We start from the raw sequence: 17477 nt of genomic DNA, 5'->3' as shown, positions 1-17477 counted from the left end.
AGACAGAGGGTTCAGGTACATAATTCTTTGAAGTTTGCATCATATACAGGCAGGGTGTTTAAGAAGGTGCTTAGCATGCCTGCCTTCATTGCTTAGATCTTTGAGTATAGGAGTTAGGACGTTATGTTGAGGTTGTATAGGATGTTGGTGAGGCCTCTTCTGGAGTATGGGGTCCAGTTCTGGGGGCCCATTTTATAGCAAGGATATTATTAAGATGGAGAGGATTCAGAAGAATTTACCAGGGTGTTGCTGGGAATGGAGGGGAGAGGCTGGATAGGCTGAGAATTTTTTCACTGGAGCATAAGAGGTTAAGGGGTGACCTTATAGAGGTTTATAAAATCATGTGGGGTATAGATAAGGTGAATGGCAGGTGCCTTTTCCCGAGAGTGGGGTATTTTAAGATTAGGGAGCATTTTTTTTTTTTTTTAAGGTGAGAGGAGAAAGATTTAAAAAAACACAATGACAGGCATTTTTTTAAACAGCAAGTGACTCGTGTGTAGAGTGAACTTCCAGAGGAAGTGGCAGATGCTGTCACTTTAAAAACGTTATTTTGTTCTGGGTCTTTTTTTGAAGAGAGTTTGTGAATGCAGAAGTACCGAAGAGTGTAGGGAGCTAGGTTTTTTTTAAAAAACAGTTTAACAATGGAAGGGGAGTGGCCAGTTCTCCCAGTTCAAGTTCTAGCTTTTTCAAACTTCAGTAAACGATTCGTAGCTGAATTTCTTTAAAATCTCTCTGGATGTTGTTCCTTACTTCCTATAAAGATCTGTGTTTGAATTTACCTTTTTGCCAAGAGTTGTGTTTATGGGATGTTATTATATTGCAACAGTTACTTAGTTGAGTTGCTGTATCGAGTCAGTTAAGTTTTCCAATTGTTAGGCTATTCTAAATTCTGCTTTCTTTTGTTTGTGTTTCAACCACTGTGTTGAAATAAATTCTGTTTTGCTTAAAGCCGAGAGGATCACACCTGGAACACCCACTTCACATCTATCTTTAAAATAAAAAAAAGTTAGGGTCTAGGTTATCTTCTTAAAATGTTTTTGAGCGAGTCTGGCCTTGTCCATAACAAGTTACAATGTTTAAAAGACATTTAGATAAGTACATGAATAAACAACGTTTGGAGTGATGCAGATCAAGCGCAGGCAGGTGGGACTAGTTTAATTTGGGATTATGGTTGGCATGGACTGGTTGGACCGAAGGGTCTGTTTATATGCTGTATGAATCTATGACTATGACACGGAGTCACATGAAATGACCAAATATTTGGTTAAAAATGTAGGTTTTAAGAAACACTTTAAAAGACAGAAGTCAGGTAGAGAGCAAAGCAGTGGAGAGAGGGGAGGGCCCAAACAGCTGACTGAATGGCCAACAATGGTGGTACAATCAAAATTATGCATGCACAGAACATCAGAATTAACGGAGCATCTTGGATGGTTGTGATGGAAATGATTATCGAGATAGGGAGAGAAAAGACTGTGGTGGGATTTGAGAATGTGGAGGAGAATTTTAATAAACACAATGTTCCTTTTAATACTCTTCTTGGCCTCTGGAAACCAGAACACATTTTACAACAAACGAAATATTTTGAAGTGTAGTCACTGTCATATTGTATAACCCAGTAGCCAATTTGTGCACAGCAGAGTCCATGGATTTGCAAGGTAATAATGGCAGATGAATCTGTTGGGATGCTGTTTCAGGAAGAAAATTGATCCAGGCACCCCCACCTCCCAGATCCCCAACTACCAATGCCTCTGCATAGCATCATGGGATCTTAGTTTAATATCTCATTTGACTGACAGCATCACTAACAGTTCAGAATTTTCACAGAACTGCAGTGGGCAGGTTAGGCTGCATGTCCAGTCCCTAACAGCAAGATCCAACAACGTCCCAATTCCTCGCAGCAAGTCTCATCAGCATGGCAAAGATGAAAATCTGAGAATTAGGCAAAGTTTTACCCACTACATTGCTACACATGCGAGTCAGGAGTAGGCCCTTTGGCCTCTTGAGCCTTCTCCATCATTCAATTACATCTTTGATCTGATTGTAGCCTCAATTCCACAATGTTGCATATCTGATAACATTTTCAAGGCACAGCTAGATAGATGCTTCTTTAGCAAGGGGTGAAAGGTTAAGTCTCTGTTTCCACCACCCTTTGCAGTAGCAAGTTCCAAAGATTCACAATTCTCAGAGAAAAAAAAGCACCATGTCTCTGTCTTAAATGGGTAACGCTTTATTTTTAAAGAATGACCCCTAGTTTTAGATCTTCCCACAAGAGGAAACACCCTCTCCACATCTACCCTGTCTAGACTCCTCAGGATGTTAATTATTTCAATAAAATCAATTCAGACTCTTCAAAACTCCAGTAGATGGCTATTTATACTACAAATTGTATTTTCCTGCTATCTGTTTCCTTCCCTTTTTGAATAAAGGAGTTACATTTGATATCTTTGAATCTAATGAGACCTTCTCTGGGTTAAGAAAATTTTACAAAATGAAAAACAATTCATCAACTATCTCACTAGCCACTTCTTAAGATCCCAGGATAAAATCCATCTAGTTTGATACTATTTTTAATCTTTCAAGTTAATCACAGATGGTGGATCTTTCTTTATTCTTTATTGTTGGAGTGCATATTTTGTTTTCTGAAATATCCCCATACATTGAAGCTGACACTTCATTTTAGCTACCTCTGCTTTCATTACTTATTCATTGCCCTTAAGTTTAATTTTAAAATACTAGTCTTAGACTTACTCTTCTCTCCCTAAAAGTGAAAGTAAAATTCAATCATATTATGATCACAACTACATAAGGGTGCCTTCATAGAGAGATCATGAATTAATTAAATCTCATTGGGCAATACAAGTCTAGTATATTCGGCTCCCTAGCTAGATCCAGAACTTTCTATTCTAAGAAACCATCCCCAAAACATTCTACAAATCCTTATTTAGGCTAATCTGATTTTTCTAGTCTATATGTAAATTAAAATCCTCCTTGATTATTGCATACCTTTTTGACAAGTTTCTTCTACCTCTTCCTTTATGCTAAGTGTTTACCATTAGGGTGCCTGTAGACTATTCTCCAGAAGAGAAACCTTGCTTTAATCATTTCCCATCTCTACCCAAATCATATCTACATCCTGGTTTCCTGATCACGTCATCCTTCTCTATTGTGCTAATACTATCATTCATTAACCGAGCCAACACTCGGATTTTCCAGTTTCCTTTTCTGCACCCTTCAGTACTGAAGACAAATCCATGTAATCTATGGACTGTCAGATATCCAAGAGTCCATTTGCTGAATAAAAGAAAAAGCCTCCAATGGGCCTTAGCTGACAACAATGAGAAGTGTGGAAAGAAAGATCAACACAAGCCCAGGACCAGCTCCTTAGTCCAACATCACTACACTTGGATCATAATCCAACTTACAGGCGTGATTTTGTTGTGACAAAAGCTGCTTTCTCACTCGTAGTGTCCAGCGAGAATCCTGATTTCCTGCCAGACTGACTGGGATGGTTTACAGGGGTGTGAATGCCAATTGGGTTTGGCCAAGAGCCTTGAATAATTGTCTGATTCCGCCTACTCATCAGTCTGTTTGGAAGACTGTATTAAGGAGATTACTGCCAATGCTATTATATTTTTGCAATTACTATATTTGCACTTCAGTTTGAGTTGACACTGTACTGCAATCAGGTAAACCTAAACAGTTCCCACTGCAAAAGCCCTGGTTTTCTTTACTACCCAAGGTCATTAATTCTGGCCTTACTGTAGGGATTTGAACACATTCTCCTATGCAGTCATTGAGTCATAGAGACGGAAACAGAGCCTTCAGTCAAACCTGCCCACGCCAGCCCAATATTTTGAATTAATCTAGTAGCATTTGTCAAAGTTTGGCCCATATTACTCTATACGCTTCCTATTCATGTAATCATCGAGATGTGTTTTAAATGTTGTATTTGTACCAGCCTCCACCACATCCTCTGGAAGCTCATTCAATACATGCACCACACTCTGCATGGAAACGTTGCCCCTCAGATCCCTTATTTATCTTTCCCCTCTCACCTTAAACGTACACCCCCTAGTTTTGAACTTCCATGCCCTGGGGAAAAGACCCTGACTATTCATCATATCAATGCCCCTCATGATTTTAGAAACTTTAATAAAGTCACTCCTCAGCCTCTGACATTCCAGGGAAAATAGGCCAGCCTATTCAGCCTCCCCCCATAGCTCCATATCCTGGTAGCATCCTTGTAAATCTTTTCTGAACCCTTTCAAGTTTAACATCCTCCCTATATCAGGAAGACCAGACTAAATGCAGTATTCCAATAGCAGCCTAACCAATGTCCTGTATAGCCACAACATGACCTCCTAACTCCTATACTCAGTTCATTGACCAATAAAGGCATGCATACCAAATGCCTTCTTCACTACCATGTCCACCCGTGACTTCGCTTTCAAGGAACTATGAAACTGTACCCCAAGGTCCCTTTGTTCGGCAACACTCCCCATGACTTTACCATTAAGGTCTCAACTGGGATTCACTGCAGTATGGAGATGCCATCTTTTGAATGATATGTCAAACAAGGGAAGATGTAAAAGATCCCATAGCACAATTTTGAAGAACTGTGTAGGAAATCATCCTGGTGTCCTGGCCAATATTTATTCCTCAAACAGTCACCAAGCAGCAAATTATACGGTCATTTATCTCACTGGTGGTTGAGGCATCTTGCTGTGTATAAATTAGTCACTGTATGATTCCCACAGAAGTATCACATCAGACGTAAAAATAATTTGGTACACTCTGGCAACACAATAGGTCAACAGTCTAAGGCTCCTTGTTCCAGAGGAGTTTTTTTTTTCCTGTATGAGCTTATTCTTTTTTGCCAAGTCTAATCATCTCTAGTACCACTAACTTTAGTGAAACTGGATTCAACTTCCACATTCAGCCAAATGACTGCAGGTTGTCTGTTATCCAATGGAAGTGTCCATCTATGCTCCTCTCTTAATCAGTCTCCTGACTCATGTCGTGATCCTAGGTCCAAGGAGAGGCACTCTCAACAAGTGTGGCATCAAGGAGTCCTAGCAAAATCATAGCCAATATGAACCAGGAGGAAAAAGTCTACACTGGTTGGAGTCATATCTGGCTCATAGGAAGACGGTTGTGGTTTTTGGAGGTCAGTCATCTCAGCTCCAGGGCATCTCTGCAGGAGTTCCTCAAGCTTCTGGCCTAGGCCTAAAGATCTTCAGCTGTCCCATCAATGACCTTTGCCTAACATCCTCAAGTGAGGATGTTCACTAATGATTGTGCAATGTTCAGCACCATTTGCAATTCCTTAGATACTGAAGCAGTATCTAAAGACAGTGTCACAAGATCTGGACAACATTTATGTTTGAGTTGATAAGTGGCATGTAACATGCATGCCAAGCACAAGTGTCGTTGCAGATGATCATTTCACAAGAAGGAGTCTAATGACCTCCCCTTGACATTCAATGACATTACAGTCAATTGAATCCCCTGCTATCGACATCCTGACAGTTACCATTGAATAGAATCTTAAGTGAACCTGTAGCGGGTCAGAGGCTGGGATCTTTGCAACAAGTGAGTCACCTTCTGGCTCCACCATCCAGAACAAAGCACCCTGCTTGATTTTCACACCTGCTGCTGCCTCCAACTTCAACCTCTCTGCCAAAGAGACACAGTAGTGGCAGTGTGTCCGATCTACAAATGCACAGTAGTAACTTTAAGCCTCCTTTGACAGCACCCCCAAAACCCACAACTATTACAATCTAGAACAGCAAGGGGGGCAGATACATGGGAACACCACCAGCTGCAACCTCTCCTCCAAACCACTCACCATCCTGACTTGGAAATATATTACTCTTCCTTCAGTGTCACTGGGTCAAAATCCTGGAATTCCCTCTGCAAAAGCGTTATGGATGCCTCTACATCCCAGGACTGCAGCGTTTCAAGAAGACATCTCACCACTAACTGCTCAAGGGGGAGCAATACATGTTTGGCCTAGCCTGTGCTGCCCACATTCCAGGAAAGAATAAATAAACTTTGCGATCCCACCACTGTCTCTTCATCTTCTTCAAATTGCTGACATGTCTGGAGTAAGAGGCGACATACAACCACCAGCCACCCAACCCCACCATCCTCTTTGCCCTACTTCCCCCACTTCTCTGGGCCCAATGCTCCATTTTTAATCTCCCTGCCTTCCTTGTCACATTCAGCCTTGGAACCAGCTCTGGCATCATGTCAGCTCCTCTCCTGCCTCCATCCCAACACCCTCAGCTGTGGGTGCAGTCGCTCTTCCTCGTGTTTTGTAATCATTGTGAATTGAGGAGAGATGATGCAGACAGAACAAGAAAACAGCAGGAAGAATATACCTTTCTAAGACACACACACACACACGTTTATGACGAAGGTTTTAGTTGACAAATTAAAACCTTTTTAACAGTGACATTTTTGAAGAACTACACCCAGTGAGGGGCAGTTTGCTTTCACTCTAGCTGACTTGGACTCTAGCGATCTGAAGCACCAGAGTGTGTAAAGACTTGGAATGCTGTAGCACAGATCTCCTGTTACAGAACCAGCTCCAAGCAAAGTCTTAAACAGCCTTCCATTCAGTCCGAGGTGATGATCAAACCAGTGGAAAAAAGTTCGAAGCATTACTCAATGCTTGGCATGCATCAAGGGTTTCTACTCACTGAAATTAACTTCTCACTCACCAAAAAACCTGGGACTTGTATTTTATGAAATGAATAAAAGAGACAGAGACAACAAGGATAAGAAGTTGAGGGAGAGGGTTATAGAGAGACAGAGAGAGGCAGAGAAGGGAAGAAGGTGACAGAGAGAGGGACAAAAATAGGTAGAAAGTAGCATCTGTTGAACTCGCAGCCAAGCATACATAATGCGGGTGCTATTGGTTGACATGAAGTGCTTGAGAGGCTGATGGTGGTAGTTGGAGGGGAGGTGGTAGTAAGAGTTGGCATGGATGGCACACATGGGTTTTGTTGCGGGGGTGAGGGGCTGTGAGGTCTAGAGGATCTAATATTTAGTGGAACAAATAGGATAAAGTTGGCCACAGCACTTGGTACTTTGTGTCTACTTCTGATCTGTGTCCAGCAGCAGTGGGCTCCACTGTATCCCACATGCACTCCCCTCTGGAATGCAAAACGTGTCTCCCAGGGCAATATTCCACAAAGTGAATGGGCCGACTCAGGAAATTTCCCAACTCCAAGATACAAATCCAACCGGAGAAGGAGCCTGAGGTAAATTGGAAGAATTTAGTCTGTACAAGGTAAGAACAAGCCAGGTAGGCTGAATAAAATCACAGGAAGCCATAGCAAATCAATTCACTGACCATGTCCCTTAAATGAGAAACTTTACTGGTGTTGGAAATCAGATCGGGCACGCTTCTCGCCACAAGGAAATGGGAGGGCCTTTGGCTCATTTTACTCAGCTATTAACATTTTCCAACCCCATGATGAGTGGAAACTGGCCTTCCAGTGGCAGACTGGGGAGGTGATAGCTTTAGAAAAATACCAAACAAGGGCTACAAGCAGTGAAGGCAGACCCCACAACCCCATGCATTTCCTGGAAAGGATTTCTCCTCTATCACCAGCATTTTAGCTTTTTCTCATTTTCTGCAGCTTACATGAAAGCTTCAAAGCCTGGTTTCTCCCTCATTTTTCAGCTTAACCTACAGTTCCTATAATTATTTGATACCTCTCCTAGCATATCACCACGCCTATTGTTCCCTTTGCATATATGTAGCATGTTCTCAATATTTCAGTTGGCTTTAGACCACAAATGGCAATAGCAATAACAGACAGATAACCAGTTTTAATGATATTGGTTACAGCTTAAAAATTATCCCCTGCTCATTGTTGAACATTGCCACAGGACTTTTTTCTCTCACCAGAAAAAGAGTATCAGGTCTCAGTTTTACGGCAGCACAGTATTCGCTCACTCCTGCACAAGTGTCAGTCTGGACTAGCTATAAGCTGCTGGAGTGGGGGCTTGAACACACACCTTGCTCGCTCAGGGATGACAGAGCTTACCTGGACAGTGCAGGAGGTAAACGGAACAAAGCCACTGAAGCCAGGAGTCCATGAGATTCCAAGAGCACGGGAGCTTGTGAAAGTCACTGTCACATTGTTTGGTGTGTCTGGCAGAACTAGAAGAGAAAGCATACATTGTTCAACCTGCAGCAACACCCAATCAAAACTCATTGCAATATTACAGTCATTATGGCATAGAAGGGCACCATTCAACCCATGAAGTTTAATTAGGGGTTCAAGAGCTCATTTTCCTCCCTCATCCAAATCTGTTTCCCTTCCCCTCCTGAAGTTTTTTCTTGTTGGCTTCTGTTGCGACTAAGTTGCCTTTGCACATGTCTACTATTTGTTCTATTTCAAAGGTAAATGCCAACAGTTAACGGCTGAGATGGACAGGTTGCCTAATTAAAATGCCAGTATACATCGACTCCACTTGTATTCCTTTAAGAAGATTAAAGGAGGACCTAACTCAGGGCTTTGAGCTGATTACACACAAGTTAGAATATAAGAACATCAGAAATTGGAACAGGAATAGGCCATTCAGCCCTTAAAGGCTGTTCTACAATATAATAAGATTGCATCTAATCTGATGAGGCCTTAACTCCACATTCATGCCTGCCCCATGAATCTTTTATTAAACAAGATCTACCAAATGCAGCCCTGAATATATTCAATAAGCCATCCTCCATTGTTCACTTCAGGAGTGCATTCAAAATACTAATGAACACCTGAGGAAAGAAATTCCTCCACCTTAATTGGGGGACCCCTGATTTTGAAACATGTCCCTGTTTCTAGATTCCCTATAAGGCAAGGCATCTAAACTCTAGTGAAGAGAGACCCAACCCTTCCTCAAATGACAATCCCCCATCTCACAATCAACCTCATGAACCTTGTCTGCTTGCAATGAAAGCACATCCTTAAAACTACCAAACCTGCACATTACTCAAGATGTGTTCTCACCAGTGCCCTGGGCAGTCGCCCCAAAACTTTGCTAATATTCCTCTTCCAAGGTGGTGGCACAGTAGGACTCCTGAGCTGGAGCTCATCCGCTTCTGTCCATTTCTTTTCTGTCTTCTCTCTCTCCTATCACATTTTGTTTTTTCTTTTTCTTTTTACCGCCCTTCCTTGGGTGGCATTGATGATATCCAGGGTGAAAATCAGTACTGACTCCCCGCCTCGAGGTGAAGCCTGGCACACTTGCATTGGAAGGACTATTATTCTGAACTTGTATTTCTCTAATTTTCAAATTTATTGCTGGACTTTTTATTCCTTTTTTTTCTAACTTTTTTCCCTAAGGGGTGGCATGGTGTCTCAGTGGTTAGCACTGCTGTCTCACAGTGCCAGGGACCCAGGTTCAATTCCACCCTCAGGCGACAGTCTGTGTGGAGCTTATACATTCTCCTGGTGTCTGTGTGGGTTTCCTCCAGGTGTTCCAGTATCTTCCCACAGTCCAAAGATATGCGGGTTAGGTGGATTTGTTTTACTAAATTGCCTATAGTGTCTAGGGTGGGATGTTCTTCAGAGGGGTTGCTGTGGACTCAATGGACCAAATGGCCTGCTTCCACATGGTCAGGGCTCTACGAATTTGTACTTGAGAATCAGTACCTAAGATGGCACTGTAAGTGGTGACTTGTAAACTTTTCACTGTACTCATGTGAATACATGTAACAGTAAAGCCAATTCTAATTCTATGAAACTCCATTTACCTTGCAACAAGGCCCAACATGTCTCTTGTCTTCCTAATTATTTACTGGATCTGTAGTCTAACATATTTGTGCTTCTTGTACAAAGACACCCAGACTCTGCAACATTCTGTAGTCTCCCTTCATTTAAATAACATTCTCTTTTTCCATTCTTCTTGTCAATGTAGACAACCTCACATTTTCCCATTTCATATTCTGTCAATTTTGAACCCATCCACTTAACCTATCTTTTGCATCTATCTGTACAATTTGCTTTCTTACCTAGTTGTCATATCATCAGTAAATTTGGCTTAAATACAATCGGTCCATTCATCCCCAGGTGATTTATATAAATTGTAGATTGTTGAGGCCCCAGCACCGATTTCTACAGCACTCCACTTGTTTCAGCTTGGCAGCTTGAAAGTGATCTATTTATCCCAATTCATTAGCCAATCTACATGAATATATCACCTTTGTCACAGCTTTTATGTTGTGCAGTTACATTTTATGTAACATCGTGACAAATGTCTTTTGGAGATCCGTATAAACTACATTTGCCAGTTCTCCTTTATCCACCCTGTTTATCACATCCTCAAAGAATTCCAATAAATTCATCAAAAATGATTTTCCTTTCACTGAACCATGTTGCCTCTGCCTTTTTATAATGGATTCTAGAATTTTCCCAATGGCAGATAGTAAGCTGATAGGCCTGTAGTTTCCTGCTTTCTGTCTCTGTCTTTCTACAAATACAGATTCAACATCTATGGTTTTCCAGTCTTTTGGGACAGGACAAAAATCTTTGGAATTTTAGAAGATTACAATGAATCCATTTTGTTTAGGCCCTACGATGCAGGGCAGCAGGTCTAGGGGATTGGTCAGGTGCAGTTATGTTTGGTTTACATGGACATTTTCTCCAAATAATAGGATAGATAAAGTCCAAACCAAGAAAGTAGAACTTCAAAAATACAGCTAGACTGTTCAGGAATGATGTGTTTATATAAAGGCGGTAGAAATCTGGAATCTCCCAAAGAGCTATAGCAGCCCTAGCAGGTATAGCTAAAAGCACCAATCAGGAATTAAACTTGAAAATTTCTCAGGTGATCCCTCTGTGTCCTGCGCAGGGCCTGGTTCCCCATGTCCTGCATAGGGCCAATATCTCATCCCACTGGAAAGCATTGCATTTTCAGGGTTAACTTCGCTTCCCTTGTGGGCAAAGTCCTCAGCAATATTACAGGGTATAGGGGAGTGACACCTGTAATATCCCAGTTTCACCCAGAACGTGTCAATGGTGGAATTCTCATATGTGTCCCCATCACATACTAGGGGATAATGGCTAACACAGGAGCAGCTGGGATCTGAGAGTGAGACAGAGATATTTGGGAAAGCAATATGTGAATTCACATGGGGCATTTTACAGTTTCATCACATTCTAAAGTAAGTTACAGCCAAATGACACATTTTTGATGCACCATTGTTTTGCCAGTGGGTCTAGATGATACAGGATGTCTGGTACAAAATCACCTTTCCCACTGTTTTCCCTTTTTTGTGGTTGCTCAGCCAGTGTCCAGATCTGTGAGACCAAAGTCACCTGACTGTGGAGAAGAACTTTCAGAGGTCTCACTGGAACTGCCAGCCTCAATTTGCTGCTTAAGGCTCTGCATTGGGATTCAAACTCACAAACTGGTAGCTATGAGATGTGACAAATAACGGTGAGGACAAATGCCTTCATGAATTGAGCAAGGTGAAATTCAAGATAGAGGGGGAAAGAAAATTGAGATAAAAAGAAATGTTTTATTTCTCCAGCCATTTCTCTGCCCCTATCAATGTGATTTGTAATGTTACCACTGTAAAGGGCTCTCACACACAAGATTGGGTGCAAGGCATTCCATCAGATGCAATGTGATATCTCCCACTTCATTGCATTGATAATGTAGCAGTACTGCCACCACAGTGGCGATGTGGGCACACATCTACTGAGGTGGACACTAGGGTACACAGCGGTGAGAGATGCAATTCTGACATGGGTGGGTCCGACGCAGGCAGCAGCAAGGTGGTGGCAGAGGACGATCAGCCCAGCACAAAAGATAGTGTCTGAAGAGTGTCCACTTTGACGTTGGTTGGGTCCAGCACAGACAGCGGTGAGGCGGTGGAAGAGGGATAGCGGTGCACGCGTCGATGATCAGCTGGCTCAGAACTGATGGACTCTCTTTAAGCTGTATCTTTCTTTTTTCTTTCTTAATCTTAAGCTATTCAAAATGCCACCAGATCACGGTGACAGTGGAAAAGCTTTTCACTGTATTTTATTGTTTTCCTCACTGTAAAATACATGTGACAATAAAATCATTCATTATTCATCCATTCATTCACTTAAAACATAAAAGGAGCTACAACATCAGCAGCTCATGCAACATCAGCTCACTGATATTCCTTCACAACCAGGAGAAGGTCCACATCTGATATGTTTTTCCAAGCAAGCACTTGGTGAAAACCTAAAAGCTGGTCTTTCTAGTTGAGCCTGGAAAGTTCCATCCACTGTCTCTTTAACAATGTCCACCAATGTTAGCTGGAACTAGTCACTAACATGCAATAAACTATATCTTAACCACAAGAGACTCATCTGATTAGACCAGGAAGTAATTTTCCTCTACTATACTAGACCAAGGAGATCCAGTAGTTTCCAACACTTAATGAGGATGGTGGCAGCAAACCTACAGATGGTGAGGTGCAAACTTGGCTTAGCTATGTATACAATGACTCTGACCATCAACAGCCTGGATGGAGAATTTACAGGTGCTCATTGGATTAGACTAGAGCAGAAAAGGGTTACTCAATGAGAAAACCTGCCTTGTCATAACATTTCTTGGGCATTAACCATGTTACATAGGCATTAACTGACAAATCCAACTGAGATCAGAAGTAAAATGCTCTGATATGTGGGATCTATAAACCAAAACAATTCAGCATCCAAAGGTTTAACAGTTTGAAAAGGTTCAGTACTTCAACTCAACTTGTCTTTTATTTAGAAAGACCCATGAGGATTTATAAACTATTTCCTCCCACTGACCAAAACAACTGCAAGTGACTGTGTGTTAAACTGCTTTGAGCCCTTACCTCAGAGTGGATTACAGTAACACTCTGTTCAGTTATACCAGCTCCCAGATCATTTCCAGCACTGATATTAGACGCTGTTCTTTACCTGAGTTGTGTGAAAAGAGCAGTGTCCCAGTAGGTAGGAGAGAAGCGCTGAGCTTGCTTGTCGAAAAGGCTGGAGTTGGTAGAGGGGTGAAGGAGAGGAGCTAAGAAAGGAAATTAGAAACAAGTGAAAGTCTTCTTTTACAAAAAGGAATAGATAAGATAATGGACTAAATTATTTTGCTACAAGGTAAAGTAAATCAAAAGTTGCATAAACAGAGGAAGGAAGACATGAGGAGCAAGCGGTTTAAAGTTAGGCCTCACTGCAGCCTGAATTGAGTGGAGAGTTTTTCAACATTGTTCAGACTTTACCGGGATACAGTCAAAGCAACAAAACTATTCTTTTTCTTTGTGAAAATAGGGGTATTGAATGTCATTTCTATCAGAGGAAGGGAAAAGAATTTTCAGTCGTGGATAGATCTCTTCACAGAGGTTGGAGTCAAAGGAATGCATGAGTGCAGCTGCCAGAAAGCGAAAAAAAGGGCTTTGCTAACAAGCTGTAAGTTAGAGAATAACAGAGGCTTCCCAATTAATGCTGTAAACAGCCAAGTAAGACAAAGAACAGACTGTACTGCCCTACGCCTGCGATCTCTGAAGGTTACAGCAGTGGCTGCCCACAACTGAGTAACAAGCCAAGGACAGCTTACCAAGCAGGGACTATGGATGAACGGCGGAGGAAGAGACGATTAATGGGATTACTACTACATACCACTGTCAGTGTATAATGCCACCTTCGCATCATCCTTCTGAATTGCTGATAAAACCTTCAAGAAGAGTGAAGTGGGCAAGGAGTTGGGAAGAGGAGCTATGTGGATCAGGATTCGCACAGCAGCCGGATCCACAATTAAATGAATAACTGCATAATTTTTGGGTGCCTTAATAAGGGAAAATGCAAGTGGTGGGGGAAGGTTGAGGTGGGGTGGTGGAGAAAAGCATAAAGTGAAGGGAAAGGGGAGAGAGAGAGAGAGAGAGAGAGAGAGAGAGAACAAACAGACAGAGAGGCCAGTGAGGGGAATGGGAGATGGAGGAAAAGAATGAAGTACAGCTGATCTTAGATTCATAAAGAGTGAACGACACACAATCTAAACTGTTGTTATCTTAAACTATGTGTTACAATTAGGATTAAACTGATGACGTAGAGATTAAATGACAGCTACAGATACTAATTCACAGAAAGAGTGGGATTGTTTGATGCACAGGAGGGGACAGAATAAGAATGGAAGATACTAAAACACAGACAGAAGCTGAAAGGGTGATGATAAGAGCAAGGGGCAGTATTACAGTGATCAACTGAAGCAGTTATAGGGTGTAATATGGAAACGGTGTTCATCCGCACACCCTGCCACAACTACACCAAAAGGAAATGTACCATTAAACATTCAAAAACCTCAGCAATCCCTGCCCACCAAAAAACTAATTTTCAGCAAACATAAGGCACTAACTTGAACTTGAACAGGAAGAAGCTGGAGGAAGGAGAATGAGTATTCACAGGGCAAGGTTTGAAAGCAAAAGTGAATTTAAGCAGGGTATTGTTTATAAGTAAGTGGTTACGGAATGCACTGCCAGATAGCAGGTGGAAACAGTTTCTCGAGCATCTTTCAAAACAGAATTCGATAAATAGCTGAAACAAAAATAATTTGCAGAGTTCTGGGGAAGAACAGGCATGAATGACACTAACTGGAAAACTTTCTTTCAGAAACCTAGCGCAGTCACAATAGCCACCTTCTATTCAGATCAATTCTATGAAATTTTAATTCTGTTCTGTGTGTACAAAGCTAGTGAGCATTGGCATCATAGGTCTCAGCCTTGCCCTTCTCTTGCATCAGCATCTTGCAATGGAATTGCCAGACCTCAGATCCTGACCAATTTTTGTCCCTTCCTTCTTAAAACCAAGGAACTCCAATCCTGATCACTTTGCTGCTGTCACCCAACCTGGCATCACTGGGTAACCTGGCATCACTGGATATCCCAAACTGTGTTACACATTACTGTGGTGTCAATGACAGGGAGAGGGGCTGCTTTGGCAACATGCAAGAACAATTTAGAAACAAAAATGTTCAAACAATCAAACATTTTTCATTCTGAAAGACCCAATTGCCACATCATGCAAAACAGTTACTCCATTATGACTATAAGTGAGGCTGGCAGACAGTGTCTGTAATAAAACAAAGAACTGTAGATGCTGAAGAAATGAAACAAACAGAAACTGAAGAAACTCAGCAGGTCTAGCAGTATCTGTGAGTAGAAAGCAGTATCTAAACATTCAGGATGCGTTAGTACATATGGTCAATGTTAAATAACCTATGTGTTTATGACTCAGTCATTGGCCGTTTATTTATTTCCCGTGTACTGTAGGTCTAGTAAATTCTTCTTTCCTCTAAGACTGTGTTATTGTCACTATTATCTATCTGAACAAAGGACTGAAAATAACTCAAACACTGGTTTGAGCAGTTTAACTAAATGAGTCCAGATGGTGAGATTGTGTATTTAAATACACTTACAGAGGATAATATCACTCTCACAGGCACCCTGCTATTCTCATAAAAATCTGTAATAAAAAGCTAACCTAATGGCAACCATGCAATCACCATCAACTGTTGTAAAAAACCATCTGGTTCACTAATGTCTTTTAGGGAAGGGAATGTGGTGACGTTGCTTGGTCTAGCCCACATGTGACACCAAATCCACAGTAATGTGGTTGACTCTTTACTGCACTCTGGACAACTAGGAAAATAAATGTTGGCCTAGCCAGAGACACCCAAATCCCATAAAAAGAAGCCATAGACACACTGATAATCTCATTCTTGCAGACACCCTATCACTCCCATACCTTTCCCCTAGGGGAGGCAGTGGCCTAGTGGTATTATTGCTGGACTGTTAATCCAGAGGCTGAGATAATGTTCTGGGGACCTAGGTTTGAATCCTGCCATGGCAGATGGTGGAATTTGAATTTCATAAATGTATGGAATTCAGAGTCTAACGATAACTATGAATCTATTGCCAGCTGTCGGAAAAACCCGTCTGGTTCATTAATGTCCTTTAGGGAAGGAAACTGCCATCTTTGCCTGGTCTGGCCTACATGTGATTCCAGATCCACAGCAATGTGGTTGACTCTTAACTGCCCTCTGAGCAATTAGAGATGGGCAATAAATGCTGCTTAGCCAGTGATGCTTTCATCCCATGAATGAATGAAAAAAAGGACACTATTCATCCCTTTTCCTCCTCATTCTCTATCCTACCACCATTCCATTGTAAGAATACATTCCTGCTTTGTTAAAATAAAAGTATCATAACATCTGCCATAGTAACTCACTCTTTACCACCTTCTCAGATTTATGAAACATGTCCTGTCCTACATAGTTCCTTTTCCTGATGCCACAGGCTGAAACATTCCTGGATATTATTTTGCCCAAAGGATTAAATCTCCGCAGCATGCCTCAGAGAGGATACAGTTCCAAATTGGAACCTATTGCAACTGAGACTCTGGAAAATTTGTTAAGTTCCTTGTGGGACACTCCCACTTGGACCTATAAAACAGGTTCTCCTGTAAACATAATCCCTTGGGCCTCAGGTGTTTGATGGTATTCCCTCCCATAGGATCAAATGTTCAAACTAATGATGGGAACTGTAGTATCCCTCCGTTCCTTCCATGTCAGTCACCGACCCAATATGGAAATGTATCACTATTCCTTCATTATCACTGGGTCAAAATCCTGGAAGCATTATCACTACACAGAGTGCAGCAATTCCAGAGGGAAGAACAGAATGGTAAAGCAACAGAATCAGAAAGGTCCACCTACGTTTGACGTTGGCTGTTCGGGAGGTGGCCACACCCTTGGCATTGTGCACTTCGCATCGGAATGTTGCCGGCTTCTTTAACCCTGAGGGAAAAGACACAGAAATTAATCTGACTGACAGAAATGAGCTCAGAGCCCTGCACAAATGCAACATGGTTAAAAAGGAAACAGACAATATCTGCCTGGCAATTGGAAGTAGGGACTGGGTGACTATTGAGCCTTATGGGTAGGATCACCAACTCTGACACCTTTCAAAAGCTTCATCACCTGATCTCCCACCTTCAGTTGTCCAGCATCCTGGAGTCTCCTGTGAGTATAACTAATAAACAATGACATTCAGAGTAAACAAAGTCAAGTTGTTTGTTTAGACATCACTGTTACTTTTCAGAGAAGCTTCCCCAATTCTTGGACATTCAGGATATTTGGTGGTGCTAGGAACCTCATTCCTGGAGCCTCCAGGATCACAATGATGTCTCCTGGGCAATTTTCCCCAGAACTGCAAATGTAGAAAATCAATTCTTGAAAGTTTCAATCTGTACTCTGAATAATTTGCATTTATGCAGTGCAGAAACTTTGCTTTAACTCGCTCTGAACAGTGACATTGAGAAACAGGATTATAATTGCTCCAGAAATAACAATGTGTAGAGCTGGATGAACACAGCAGGCCAAGCAGCATCAGAGGAGCAGGAAGGCTGACGTTTTGGGCCTAGACCCTTCTTCAGATGCTCCTCTGATGCTGCTTGGCCTGC

General features: G+C 41.8%; 1 protein-coding gene across 1 annotated transcript in view; it reads right to left on the bottom strand.

Annotated features, from left to right (window-relative positions):
• LOC109921356 (tyrosine-protein kinase receptor UFO) overlaps positions 1-17477 on the bottom strand; it is a 234224-nt gene that overhangs the window by 137645 nt on the left and 79102 nt on the right. Inside the window, exons 5-6 of the mRNA XM_048618422.1 lie at positions 16732-16812; positions 8061-8176 (exon numbers count right to left, since the gene is read on the bottom strand). Of these exons, the coding sequence (XP_048474379.1) occupies positions 8061-8176; positions 16732-16812 (197 nt within the window). The remainder of the gene's footprint in view (positions 1-8060; positions 8177-16731; positions 16813-17477) is intronic.

This window comes from Rhincodon typus, chromosome 39 (assembly GCF_021869965.1).
Source record: "Rhincodon typus isolate 14 chromosome 39, sRhiTyp1.1, whole genome shotgun sequence".
NCBI classification, from domain to species: domain Eukaryota; kingdom Metazoa; phylum Chordata; class Chondrichthyes; order Orectolobiformes; family Rhincodontidae; genus Rhincodon; species Rhincodon typus.
This window is presented reverse-complemented; position numbering and strand designations above follow the sequence as displayed.